The sequence below is a fragment of the Astyanax mexicanus genome, chromosome 23, assembly GCF_023375975.1.
Source record: "Astyanax mexicanus isolate ESR-SI-001 chromosome 23, AstMex3_surface, whole genome shotgun sequence".
NCBI lineage: Eukaryota > Metazoa > Chordata > Actinopteri > Characiformes > Acestrorhamphidae > Astyanax > Astyanax mexicanus.
This window is the reverse complement of record NC_064430.1, coordinates 15,272,976-15,287,156: the sequence shown is the minus strand read 5'-3', so window position 1 is coordinate 15,287,156 and position 14,181 is coordinate 15,272,976. Positions and strand designations below refer to the sequence as shown.

At 34.4% G+C, this 14,181-nt stretch overlaps 1 protein-coding gene across 10 annotated transcripts; it reads left to right on the top strand.

The window, feature by feature from the left end:
* Positions 1-404: 404 nt before the first annotated feature.
* LOC103044598 (NACHT, LRR and PYD domains-containing protein 12) lies at positions 405-13,778 on the top strand. 10 transcript variants are annotated; one of them, XM_049471211.1, is made up of 17 exons: positions 407-913; positions 1,031-1,112; positions 3,118-3,219; positions 3,531-3,632; positions 3,955-4,056; positions 4,942-5,058; positions 5,694-5,795; positions 5,978-6,063; positions 6,185-7,973; positions 8,168-8,341; positions 8,439-8,612; positions 9,447-9,617; positions 9,798-9,971; positions 10,087-10,260; positions 11,253-11,426; positions 11,584-11,757; positions 12,579-13,778. In XM_049471211.1, the coding sequence occupies exons 2-17, from the start codon at positions 1,066-1,068 to the stop codon at positions 12,583-12,585; spliced, it is 3,669 nt and encodes a 1,222-aa protein (XP_049327168.1). In that variant the 5' UTR covers positions 407-913; positions 1,031-1,065; the 3' UTR covers positions 12,586-13,778. The 10 variants fall into 10 exon arrangements, with proteins under 10 accessions (XP_049327177.1, XP_049327168.1, XP_049327169.1 ...); XM_049471212.1 differs by lacking the exon at positions 1,031-1,112; XM_049471214.1 differs by lacking the exon at positions 3,531-3,632.
* The last annotated feature ends 403 nt before the right edge of the window (positions 13,779-14,181 follow it).

Below are 14,181 nucleotides of genomic sequence, written 5' to 3'. Positions count from 1 at the left end.
AGTTTGAGATAAGTCATTATTTGGAAAAACGAAGTCATTATTTTGAGATAATGAGTCATTATATTGATTTACTGAATAGTTTGTTTATGATAACTATTATATTGAGAAATTGAGTCATTTTTTATTTATTGAGTCATTTATTTTGAGTACTGAGTGACTATATATATATATATATATATATATATATATATATATATATATATATATATATATATATGTATATATGTATATGTATATATGTATATATGTATATGTATATATGTATATATGTATATGTTTTTTTATGAGTATCTCAATATTTTGTTTAGTATATAATGAGATTAGAAGGAATCCTGGCTGGAAATGTACCTACAATTGCGTGTGTAATTTAGTATAAGGGGAGTGGTTTCTACCACAACATCGTTTCACTTCCTTAAAGGAACGTGTGCAGTCTTGTTCGTCTTTAGTTGTGAGAGAACTCGTAAATATCGTTAATAGGGCTGTACCTGCAATAGAACTGCACTGGAACAATCTGTGGTGTTCAGACTGCAGGTGGGAAACTATGGATTCTAGCTGATACACGGGTTTTGCGGGATGTTACGGATATCGCCACTTTGTAACTTTACCCTTTTTACCTCAAGGTTTCTATGTTTTTGTTGTTGGTGGTTTTTTTTTTTTACCTTTCAGCGTTTAAATGAGTAAAATTAGATCATTTGTGCAAATTTTTGGACTACTCTCTGTCTTGTTCTGGAAAACGTGAAGACATATCTCAGCTCCAGCACAGCTGCTGTGTTTACTGGTTAAACTGGTATCTGATAAATACTCCCGAGAGTACAGCGTGTTCAGAGTACAGAGTAGAAGTGAAAGTAACACTGAGTGAGTAATCGACTGGAATTGCGCAGGAACCTCATAAAGAAAGGAAGCAAGAAATATGGTGAGTTTCTAAACTGCTGTTAATTATAAAAAGCTTTAAATAAAGAGCTGTTCTGAAGTAATTTTGTATACTGTACCTAATTATTAGTTTTTTCTATATATTTGTGTGTGCATTCAGTATAACCTGGAGCTTTAAATGAAGCTATTTCTGAAATGAGTTTTTCTGATAAACAACAAACCATGGAAGAAGAAAGCAAGAGGTGAGAGAACACTTAAAGTTACTTTTGTACATTTTTATAAGGAATACTAATTTGTCATGTAATAAAAGTAGTCTGAACTAGGAAAAATATGTATAGTGTCTGACAGGAATGAAACATTTTAAAAAGGACTAATTCTGACTTAATTTAGGCCCTAAAGCCTCCTCTTGCACACTTAATCTTGTTAGGTTAGGGAATTCTGAACTACTCATTGGTGTTCAATAATTAATAATATATAACATAAATATAGTATGTAGAGTAAGCACAACTACAAAATATTAAACACAATTATTTTATGTAAAAATCAGGGGGGGGGGGTGGAGACAGAAAATAATGTTATTATTAGTGGTAAATTTATGCAATTAGTATTTTTTTGGAATGGAATGAGGTTAGTATTTTTTTTCTAGAGGTTTAAAGGTCTAAATATTTTTTAGAAAAACTTAGATTATTTTAATTTTCTTTTAACTTTTTTAATAAAAATATCAAGCTCTTTAAAGCTGACTGAGAATTTGCAGCTCACACCTTGTCATGGTAAAATATTAAGGTAAGTAAATAATAATTTTAGAAAGAGGCCATCATGAACCACTTAAAATGTTTCCCACTCCACCCTGTCCTTCACTTTATTATTAGATTTGTCTATACATGTATGGGTGATTTTAATTTGTCATGCTATAAAAATAGTTTGAGAACTACAGAAACTCTGTATTGTATCAGTAAAGATCTGACGGAAATGAAACATTTCACGAATATATATTTTACTCACCAAAACTGAAAATCTCCTGCAATGTTTAATCTTGTAAGGAAATTCTGAACTACTCTTTGGGGTTCAATAATTAATTAAGTTATCAAGTAACCAACAACACAACCATGCTTCTCTACAGCAGAGTCCTAAAGGAGAAGAAATGGGATACATTTGGGAGCACTGTTGTTATGCCATCAGTCTGTTGATAATTTTGTGCAATGCTAGTGAGCCTGTTTTGCTCTCATAGTGTCATCACTGCATTTTAAGCAAGGATAATGTTCTTGTTTCCAACAGAACAACAATAGGAATGTAGAAAACTTGGTCAGGTTATATTTGTTATATCCTAAAGAAAGACAATAAAGAATTGTGAATGTTTAGGATGCTTAAGCTAGGATGCTACTGTATTACTCATTTTCTAGAGTAGATCCTAAATGTACTGTTTCAAAAATAAATGTAACAAACCAATAATTAAAAAAAACAGCATATTTCTGTTAGCAGTGTTGCCAAAAATGTCTGTAAAAAGTAAGCACCCCTAATGACATAGGTTTTACAAACATTTAGATGTATATGCATTGTATTGTACTAATTAAAAAACAAAAAATACTAAAGGTGTCAGCCACAAAACCTAGCAAAAGCATAAACAACGCTGTTCATTAGGTGTACAAATTGAGCACTTTAGACAAGGTAAACAGTGTGCGTTTTACTGCAAAAAAATAAAAATAGTAATCATTGACTTTTATTGAGGAAATGTGAGATGCAATGTGCAATCGGCCTATTAGCTACAATAACAAGTTTCTACATTTCCTTCATCATTGATTTTCAGTGAGGAAATTTTTCATGCAAAGTTTGAATGTTGTGATTAATTAATTAACAACGATTCTGTTCTGTATTTTCATAAACTTTTTTGTGTTTTTTATTAAATACAGTATTTGTATATTATACGTGCCTACGACTGCAGCACAGCAGTGCCAATATTACATGTTCTAGCACTCCCTCTCGTGTATTATTGCTTAATTGTATTGTTACAAATAGTAAAAGGCTCAAAGACAAAAGCACCACACTTGATGTTATATTATGTTTTTCATGCAATACCAAGCCCTTATACATTTACAGTTTAAATGTGTAGTACCTAATATTTTCTTGTAGTATTTACACCAATTCTCTTATCTTAACTGTAAGACATGTTTACTGAGTACCTTTATTTTAGTAAAAACAACTAACATTTGTCACCTTTTTAGTAAAATACAGTGTTTGCTTCTGTTTTAGTCAAATTCAGGCAATGAGATCAGACTCCCCTAAACCCAGCTGTGCATCAATGAATGCTCCACTAGAAGACTTCAGAGAGGGAGACTGTTCTGTGGACGTCAGGTAAGACATAGTAAATTGTCGATTTGCCTTCACCTGATAAAACGAATAAGACTATATGTTATAACTTCATGAATAACTGTTTTTAGACTAACAATTATGGTCCTACAGGACAGTTATAGAACATAGCATAGTGCTTGTCTTCCATGCAAAACAGAGCCCTTATACATTTATAGTTTAAATGTCTTATAGTTTAAAAGTAATATTTATGCTAATTCTATTATCTTAACTATAAAAACAAATTACTGTGTAGCTTTATGTACAATTAAGATTTTTAATGTTTTTATTGACTTCAGTGTTTATTTGTGTTTTAGTCCATTTCAGGCAATAAGATCAGACTCACCTAAACCCAGCTGTGCATCAATGAATGCTCCACTAGAAGACTACAGAGAGGGAGACTGTACTGTGGAGGTCAGGTAAGAAATAGTAAATTGTCGATTTGCCTTCACCCGTCAAAACAAACAACATCTAAAGACGTTTATTTTTTTTATTTTTAGACTAACAATTATGGTCCTACAGTACAGTTATAGAGCATAGCATAGTTCTTGATTTCCATGCAGTACCGAGCCCTTATACTTCTATAGTTTAAAGGTGTAGTACCTTACAATGTCTTAAAGAAGTATGTACACTAATTCTGTTATTTTAATTAAAATACATTTTAATGGGCACTATCATTTTAGTAAAAACAACTAACATTTTTCATGTTTTTATTAAATTCAGTGTTTATTTGTGTTTTAGTCCATTTCAGGTAATGAGATCAGACTCACCTAAACCCAGCTGTGCATCAATGAATGCTCCACTAGAAGACTACAGAGAGGGAGACTGTTCTGTGGAGGTCAGGTAAGAAATAGTAAATTATGGATTTGTCTTCACCTGATAAAACAAACAAGACCATAAGACTTTATGAATATATATATATATATATATATAAATACAGAGCTCCTATAGTTCTATAATTTAAATGTATAATACCTTATAAAGTCTTTAAGTAGTATTTACACTAATTCTGTTATCTTAACTATAAGAAATGTTTACTGAGTACCTTTATTGTAGTAAAAACAACTAACATTTGTCGAGTACTGATTCTCTTATTCTAACTATAAAAACAAGTAACATGCTATGTTCTTATTAAAGCTCACCTTCCGTCGTTTTTTCTTTCATTTTAAAATGTCTAGTTGTGGTCTCTAGTATGAATGAATGACATGTGAGCCGTTTTTGTAAAAAAAAAGTGCTCAGGTGTCTCTGTATAGCTCTTTTTTAATGAACTGTTTTAGGGGTGTGTCCAAAATGACCGGATTCCAGCTTTGCTCATGAATATTCATACATGCAAACAGCATGCAAATATCTCTCCTCTGATTGGCTAGGAGCACTGCGACGCCCCTCCACCGCTCTGCCGCTCACTGCCTCCCACCTCCTAACTGATGAGCGGTGATGTTGCGTCGCTTCAGCTCCGCCTCTGGGAGTTTCTCGAGCCAAGGTGGGCTGGTCTGTGAGTTTCTGCCTACGTAGGCAGAAAGATAATTCAAAATTCACCCGTTTTTCGGAGGGGGGGAGGGGGGATTTCTTTGCTTAGCTCCTGCAGACAATGGGGGCTGCAAAACAGTTTAATGTGCAGGTGTACACATTCAACTCGGAGAGACCTACTGTATTCCACAAAAAACAAGAAAAATCGGATTTTCGCGGAAGGTGAGCTTTAAATACATTGTTTGCATGTGTTTTTTTTAGTCCAATTCGGGTAAAGAGATCAGAATCACCTGAACCCAGCTGTTCATCCATGCATAGGGACTATCCCATGTTTGCTTCACCAAACTACAGGGAGAGAGACTGTTCTGCAGAGGTCAAGTAAGGATTAGTAAATTGTCAATTGCAAACACCTGAAAAACTTGACTATTTATTTTTTTATAAGATATAATTTATATATATATATAAAATTTGAAGTATTGTGTGTGTCGTAGTACTGATGCTTCTATCAGATTACCATAACTGCTTTTATGACAAGTTATGCTGCACACCAAACTGAATCCATGTCAGGTTAATTTCATATTTACAGATTCCAAACTGATTTTAAACCACTCAGACCAAATGTTTGCCACAGGAGAACCCCTTTCAACTGATATACTATATATCAGCAAAAAGCAGCACTATTAACATGGCCATTATTGACTATTATTTGGTAATTAATTGTTCCGTCTCGTATTAAACATATATGTGAAGCGATTCGTTTTTTTTATTACCATTAATGTCCTTTTTATATTATATTATAATATGTTATGTTATGTTATATTATATTATATTATATTTTAAATATTTTATACCAATCTCTTTTTATATAGACATGTATAGTTTTAATGTGTAGGAACTAATATTTTCTTAAAGTAGTATTTACACTAATGCTGTTATCTCAACTATAAGAAATGTTTGCTGAGTACCTTTATTGTCACCTTTTTATTAAAATACAGTGTTTGCATGTGTTTTAGTCCAATTCAGGCAATGAGATCAGACTCACCTAAACCCAGCTGTGCATCAATGAATGCTCCACTAGAACACTACAGAGAGGGAGACTGTTCTGTGGAGCTCAGGTAAGAAATAGTAAATTGTTGATTTGCCTTCACCTGATAAAACAAACAAGACCTTAAGGCTTCCTGAATAACTTTTTTTTTCTAAGGTCCTACAGGAAAGTTCTAGAGCATAGGATATAACAAGTTTTGTCACAAAATCAATACAAAAATACTTTATTTATTGTGTGTTTGTGTGTGCATAGTGGAGAGCAGAGCAAAACACAAAAGATCAAACCTTGTGCCCAGAAGGACACGAAGTGGACAGACTGTGACGATGTGCCACAGACCGGTAAGAGTCCTGGGACATTAGTCATTAGTCTATACTTTCACATCCAAAAGAATGCAGGTAAATTAGATGGAGGGTCTTTTCTTTTATATAATACTAAATTTTATATGTCGTTTTTCTGTAGAACCCCTATCTGTATGTCATCAAAAACTCAGATCGACTCTGATGGAGAATTGCAAAAGGATGAATGAAGGCATATCACAGCATGGCTCATCAGTCCTTGTGAAAGAGATTTATACCGAGCTCTACATCACCGAGGGAGGGAGTGGAGAAGTCAATGACGAACATGAAGTGAGACAGATTGAGACAACATCCAGGAGAATAGCATCAGAGGATATACCAATCCAGTGCAATGACCTCTTTAAAGGCAAACCTACACGAACTGCACTCACTAAAGGAGTGGCTGGAATTGGAAAAACTGTCTCTGTGCAGAAGTTCATTCTAGACTGGGCTGAAGGCAAAGCAAACCAAGATATCCTCTTCATATTTCCACTTCCTTTTAGGGAGCTGAATTTGATGAAGGATAAACATCTGAGTTTAATGGAACTTCTTCAACACTTTCTCCCAGAAACAAAATATCTGCAATCAATTGACTCTGAATCTTCCAAAGTCCTGTTCATTTATGATGGTCTGGATGAGTGTCGTCTTCCTCTAGATTTTCAGAACAATGAGAATGTGTCGAATGTAACACAGTTGGCTTCAGTGGATGTGCTGGTGACAAACCTCATCAGGAGAACTCTACTTCCTTCTGCTCTTCACTGGATAACCTCTCGACCAGCAGCAGCCAATCAGATCCCACCTGAGTGTGTTGATCAAGTAACAGAGATACGAGGGTTCAATGACCCTCAGAAAGAAGAGTACTTCAGGAAGAAGTTCAGTGATGAGAGCCTGGCCAATAAGATTGTAGCGCACATAAAGTCATCGAGAAGCCTCTACATCATGTGCCACATACCAGTCTTTTGTTGGCTTGCAGCCACAGTTCTGGAAAGAGTGTTGAAAGGAGCAGAGAGTGGAGAGGTCCCTAAGACACTGACTCAAATGTTTACACACTTCTTGGTCGTTCAAACCAAACGCAAACACCACAAGTACCCTGGAAAATCTGGCGGTGATCCTCAGCAAACTAAAAGAATTATACTGGCCCTGGGAAAACTAGCATTTCAACAGCTGGAAAAAGGTCATCTGATTTTCTATGAAGAAGACCTGAGGGAATGTGGCATTGATGTCGCAGAAGTGTCCGTGTACTCAGGAGTGTGCACTGAAATCTTCAGAGAGGAGTTTAGGCTACATCAGGGGAAGGTTTTCAGCTTTGTTCACCTCAGCGTTCAGGAGTTTTTGGCTGCCTTATATGCCTTCATCTCATTCACCAACAAAAATGTAACTAAACCAACTACTGATTTATCTGATATGTTCAAAATGGCACATATGTCAGACTTCCTCAAGAATGCAGTGGATATGGCCTTGCGGAGTGAGAATGGACATCTTGACCTTTTCCTCCGTTTCCTACTGGGCCTTTCACTGGAGTCCAATCAGACTCTTTTGCAGGACTTACTAGAACTGAAAATAAGCAGCTATCACAACAAAGAAGAAATAATCAAGTACATCAAGGAAATGATCAGACAGAATCCCTCAACAGAAAAATCCATTAATCTGTTTCACTGTCTGAATGAACTGAATGATCATTCACTGGTGCAGGAAGTCCAAACGTATCTTAAAAAAGAAGGATACTTTCGTCTCAGTGGAGCCAGGCTCTCTCCTGCACAGTGGTCAGCTCTAGTGTTTATATTGCTGAACTCAATGAGTAAAGATGATGATGATTATGATGATTTGGAAGTGTTCAACCTTCGGAAATATGATGCATCAGATGAAGGTCTTCTGAGGTTGATGCCTGTATTGAAGGCATCCAGAAGTGCTCTGTAAGTTAAATGTCTTACTGTTTCTTAAAGTTATTGATTTCACAGTTCACAATATAGGCATTTACCTATAAAACGTTCATAAAACAAATGTAACTTTAACAAACTGTAATTATCCGAATTTGTGGGTTTCCTATATGTCTTATTTTATGTGTTTTGACAGACCTGCATATACTGATGCATAATTCTTCTTCCAGGCTACGTGTGTGTAATCTAACAGAGAAAAGCTGTGCACTTTTGGCCTCAATTCTGAGCTCAAATTCCTCAAATCTGAGAGAGCTGAATCTCAGTAGTAATGAATTGCTGGATCCAGGAATGAAGCTGCTTTCTGCTGGGCTTGAGAATCCACACTGTAAACTGGAGACATTGAGGTGATATCACTTTTTCCCTGATCATGTTAATTTTGCTACTCACACAAGTACACACACAAAAGTATATAAGTATGTTGACATTTTGTCCTCTCCACAGGTTGTGTAACTGCAATATTGGAGAGGAGGGCTGTGCGGCTCTGGCCTCAGCGCTAAAATTTAATCCCTCTCATATGAAGATGTTAAATCTTAACCTCAACAGACCAGGAGAGTCAGGAGTTAAGCTGCTCTCTGAATTGCTGCAGGATCCACGGTGTAAACTAGAGAAACTTCAGTAAGTTACTTATTTACACACTCTTTGTTTACAATTTGAATAAATTGCATTTGAAAAAGTCTCACCACAGTTGAAGACATGTAATAATAATTGGCAATAATTGCCAACTGTCTAAAACCTGTTGCAACCTATTTCAGCATTAACAGTTACCAGCTGTATCCATATCTGATGTTCATAGCATAAACTGTGGATTGACATTCTTTTCTCATTAGTTGTGTAAGAATTTGATGTAATGCTTAACTTGAAAATGAGGGAATTCGGTTTTCCCCTCATATAATTAAAAACAGTGCAAAAATATTTTTACAACTTAAAAATATTTTCAAAACTTAATAAAATAATAAGAAAAGCCTGTAATGACCTTCAATATTGATATACAAAATTCTATATGTAGTTAAAATGCTTAAAAAAACAACTCATTCTGTAAGAAGCCATATCAGTCATGTTTTTAGGTTTGGTTTGCTGCAACTGTTAATCTGTAAAATACTGCTTAAAAAAATTAAACAAAAAGTTTTGTACTAGAAACCCATTTAGATTTTCTGTAATTTCCATTTGAACATGTCTGTGTTTGATTTGTGAGTGTATGTTTGTTGGGTGTGGGTTTAATTAGTATAGTGTTAATCAACTTACAATGCAAAACAAATGAAACATACATCTTTTAAAATAAAGCAGTACTAAATATACTTAATTGCACACTTTAATCTGAGTTTAAATTGCTCTTGCGTATGATATAATGAAAAATCCTTATAGATGTAGTATAAATATCGAATATGTCAATTTTGACCAATATTGTCCAATATTAATTAACCTATTTCTCAAATGTTATTTCTCTTTCAGGCTGTCTAACTGTAATCTCACAGAACAAAACTGTGCAGATCTGGCTCCAGCTCTCATCAAATCCAAATCTCTGAAAGATTTGGACTTGAGTTACAATGATCTGCCATATTCAGGAATGAAGCTGATCTCTTGTGGACTTCAGGATCCACAGTGTAAAGTGGAATTGCTGGGGTGAGAAACATCTTATTGTGTCATTTATGGATATATGTAGAGTATGCACTTTTAAAAGTAAAGAAAAGGTAAAATGCAGAATCAAACTTTTGATTTATGGTTCCTATATATTTTTGTTGATGTTGTGTGTATTTTGTAATCTGTAATATGTAATGGGTATGGTTTTATTCTTTTCTGTAGGCTGTGCAGCTGCAGTGTTACAGAGGAAGGCTGTGCTGCTCTGGCTGCAGCTCTGAAATCAAATCCCTCTCATTTGAAAGAGCTGAATCTGAACCTTAATGAACCAGGAGACTCTGGAGTGATGCTACTTCTTAGTTTCCTGGAGGACCCACAGTGTAAACTGGAGAAACTACAGTAAGCTACTTGCTACTCATCTGGAACTAATTTAACGTTTAGATTTTAGACTTTTATAAAGTGTCTGCATTTATGTAAACTGTGAAATAAAAACCCATCATTATTTCTCTCCCAGACTGTGCAACTGTAACCTCTCTGAGAAAAGCTGTGCAGTTCTGTCCACAGCTCTTGGCTTAAACTTATCAAGACTGAAAGAACTAGACCTGAGTAACAATAATCTGCAGGACTCAGGAGTAAAGCTGCTCTCTGCTGGACTGGAGAATCCACAATGTAAACTGGAGAATGTGGGGTGAGATAATTAAAATAATTACCTCATGTAACTGCATAACTCTTACAACCTAGAAATGGAAAATATTTAACAGAGGTTACATATGATAAGAAAACTGGTCCAATCTTTCACAGTAAGAATCTTCCAGAATCTTCTCAGTTTTTACAGTACTGAGTGAGTAAATGAGATAGACAGTGAGCAGAAAGTGAAAAACAATACGCTGTGTTCTGTACTGTAATTGTAAGAAATCATTTTTTTCCTTTTTGCAGACTGTATTAATTTAGTATCACTGGCATTAAATGCATTAGGAGAGAACAGTGATTTATTTTTTGTTTGTGAGTGAGAGAAAGAGAAACTAAATTAACAGTTTAAACAGTTTATAAATATCTTGCATTAATGTTTACAAAGTAGTATGGCTGATGAATATTTTATAATGCTGATAATTGACTGTTTTTTTTTATTCTTATTATACCCTGATATATTTTGCCATATTACCCACCTCTAATTATCACATCAGGGTGCTACTTTTTTGCTGTTTTTAGCAAAAGAAAAATTCACACTGGTTATTTTCCATTATATATCTACTACAGTATCATTAATTTTACTTTAATCCTGGATATATGCAGCTATTTTGAGTGCACTATTAGTATCATGACATTCTGGATAATTTACTTCTGATACAAATCTGATAATTTTTGTATTTTTTAATATCTCAGTTAAGTGTGTGCCCTATCCTATCATATGCAATGATACAATTTCATTTTCATTTTGTTGCACTAGTATTTTCTCAAATGTCTTTAATTCAGTGTTTTGTCATATCACTAAGAGTATCGTTATTGCAAATGTACCATGAAATATTGTGATATTATTTTAGGGCCATTTCGCCCACCCCTAGTGCAATATTCATTAGCTTCCATAGGACATTGCATAATCAATGGACATGGTACTAGTAGATGGGTGGGTGAGTGTTTGTCTGATGTCAGTGCTCTGATCCATCATAATTTCTGTCCAAGGTTGCGTGACTGTAATCTCACAGAGCAAAGCTGTGCAGTTCTGGCCTCTGTTCTCAGCTCAAACACCTTGAGTCTAAAAGTGCTGGACATTGGTAACAATGACTTGCAGAATTCAGGAGTTAAGCTGCTCTCTAACGGACTGAAGAACCCACAATGTAAACTAGAGGAGCTTAGGTAAGTTTAACACAATCACCATAGAAGATTTATTTTTTTTCTTTTTGTCACTTCCTCACTCACACACACAAAAAGTTAGATCATCTGCTATTTTACTGTAAGACCCTACTTGTATGTATGTGTTTTAACAGTATAATTATTTTTCTTTACTCTGCAGGCTGTATAACTGCAGTATAACAGAGGAAGGCTGTGCTGCTCTGACTGCAGCTCTGAAATCAAACCCTTCTCACCTGAAAGAACTGCATATAAACTCTAATAAGCCAGGAGAGTCAGGAGCAAAGCTGCTCTCTAATTTACTAAAGGATACACAATGCAGACTGGAGAAACTACAGTAAGTAATTGACTTTCTGACTCTTTTACACATGGTGTATGAAGAATGATCTAATGTATGTGTTTATTTCATTTATTGTTGAGGATTAATGCTTACAGCCAATGAAACCCCAAAAATCATTGTATATGAAAATCATAGAATATAATATGATATAAGACCACTGTGCTCTGGGCAGTGTGCCATGTCCTGCTGAAAAATTAAATCCGCCTATCTGTAAAAGTTGTCAGCAGAGGAAAGCATGAAGTGCTGTAAGATTTTCTAGGAGAGCACTGCACTGACTTAAGATTTGATATAACACAGTGGATCAACACCAGCAGATGACATGTCTCTCCAAACCATCACTGATTGTGGAAACTTCACACTAGACCTCAAGCAGTTTGAAATGTGTGTCTCTTCACTCTTCCTTCAGACTCTGGTCCCTGGATTTCCAAATGAAATGCAAAATTTACTGATGGGCAGTGATGGTTTGGAGATTTTAGTATGTTGAATATGGTTGACACTTATGTATGACATAATGTGTCCACCATACTCTGCCAGCTTAAGTCTTCATAACCACAGAATCCATATATAAGTTTTAAAATTGTTTACTGCAACAAAAAAAAGCTTGACTTCCACAAATGCTGTGTCAACCAAAAGAAAGTTTCTAAGCGTAAGCTAATGATCCAAAAACAAATACTTCACAGGAAGTTCTTTTGTGACATTTTTAATGAACCGTGGTGTAGATTATGCTTTCGTAGTGTTTCACTGATTTAGTTACTGATTATTGTCTCAAAGCTGACTGTGATAAGTGTATTCTCATGTTTTCTCTTATTCTGTTACAGGATCTAATAATCATCCAATTGGGCCTGTTATGAATCTTGAACAGGTTTTCAAACATTCAGACATTCTACATTGGAATTCACACAGCTTTGGTAGTGTGTACATAATTGGGCCCAGGTAAAATAACAGTCTGAAGACATGAACCTAAAACCAACTGGAACTTTAAAACCACCTTTCTTTAAAAATCACTAGAGGATAAATGACTTCTGCAGGTTACTGAAAAACATTATTTCATCCACAGACAAACAGATCTTATGACAGGTCTTCTTCCTATTTCTTAGTAGTAATATTATTAGTAGTTGTATTTAGATAAAGATCAATTTCTTTGTTGGTTCATGGTTTACATTTCCATGTTTAATGTATTTATTCATGTTTTTTTGCTTTATCTATATTTAACTTGTTAAACTTTTTTGTGTTTTGAGTCTTTTGGAAGTTACTGTTACCTACACAGGGTTATTTCATGCCATAGAGAAACCATTTTTGATTCTATAAAAAAGTGTTTGTAAAGTGTGTGTATTAAGAACAATTTAAATATTTTAGGTTCCGCTTAATGTAAACATGATTCAAGGAGTTTACACCTCTACTCATTAAATGTGTTTTTCTTTATATGATGTCTTACACTGTAAATTTTTTTGTCATTTTTTTATTTCAATATCAGCAATTACAATTACTTTTCCATTTTAGATTATATGTATAAACTTATCAACCTCCATCACCCCATTAACCCCTTAACTCCCCCCCCCCCCATTTTACATTGTACATTTAATATTTATGAAAATACAAAATGTGTCTTAGTGTTACAGCAGAATATGTTTTTTATATTTTTTGTATTTTTTTATTTTATATTATGTTTTTATATATTCTAAGTAGCACATTTAACTTTGAGGACAGATCTGCACACTCTTGGTATTTTAATCTCAGTGTCTTAATTGAGGTAGACTCACCTGTAATAGAGTTCTCAGCGTCTTGAAGGAGTTCCTGGAGGTGCTGAACAATAGTTGCTGCTTTTCTTCACACTGTGAAGCTCCAGCACGTCCCAAATCACCATCTCAGTTGATCAGGTTTAGACCAGGGAATTGGGGAAGAAAAACACTTTTTTTACTGTTTACTACATAATTATATATGCATCTCTTTATTGTTTTCATGTTTGACTTTTAATCCACAATGTAGAAAATAAATTAAATCAAGATTGAAGAAAAACATTGTATGTGTGAAGGTGTTTCTAAAAGTTTGACCGGTACTGTAGGTCTGAATATAGATTTGCAGCAATTGTTGCAAGTATTATGTTTATTAACACATTTCTCATTAAATACCTAATAAATACATTTTGTTTAAAAAGACTGCAGAAAAAACATTTTATCTTCCCTTAAAAATATGGGGACGAGCACTTGTGTGGTGCTTAGAATATTATAGATCTGGAAAAAAATAAGAGACCACTTTTGCTATTTATAGGTATATGTTTGAGTAAATTGAACATTGTTGTTTTTTTTATAAACTACTGACGTCATTTTTCCCAAATTCCAAATAAAAATGTTGTCATTTAGAGCATTTATTTGCAGAAAATTAGAAATGCCTGAAATAACAAAAAAGATGCAGAGCTTTCAG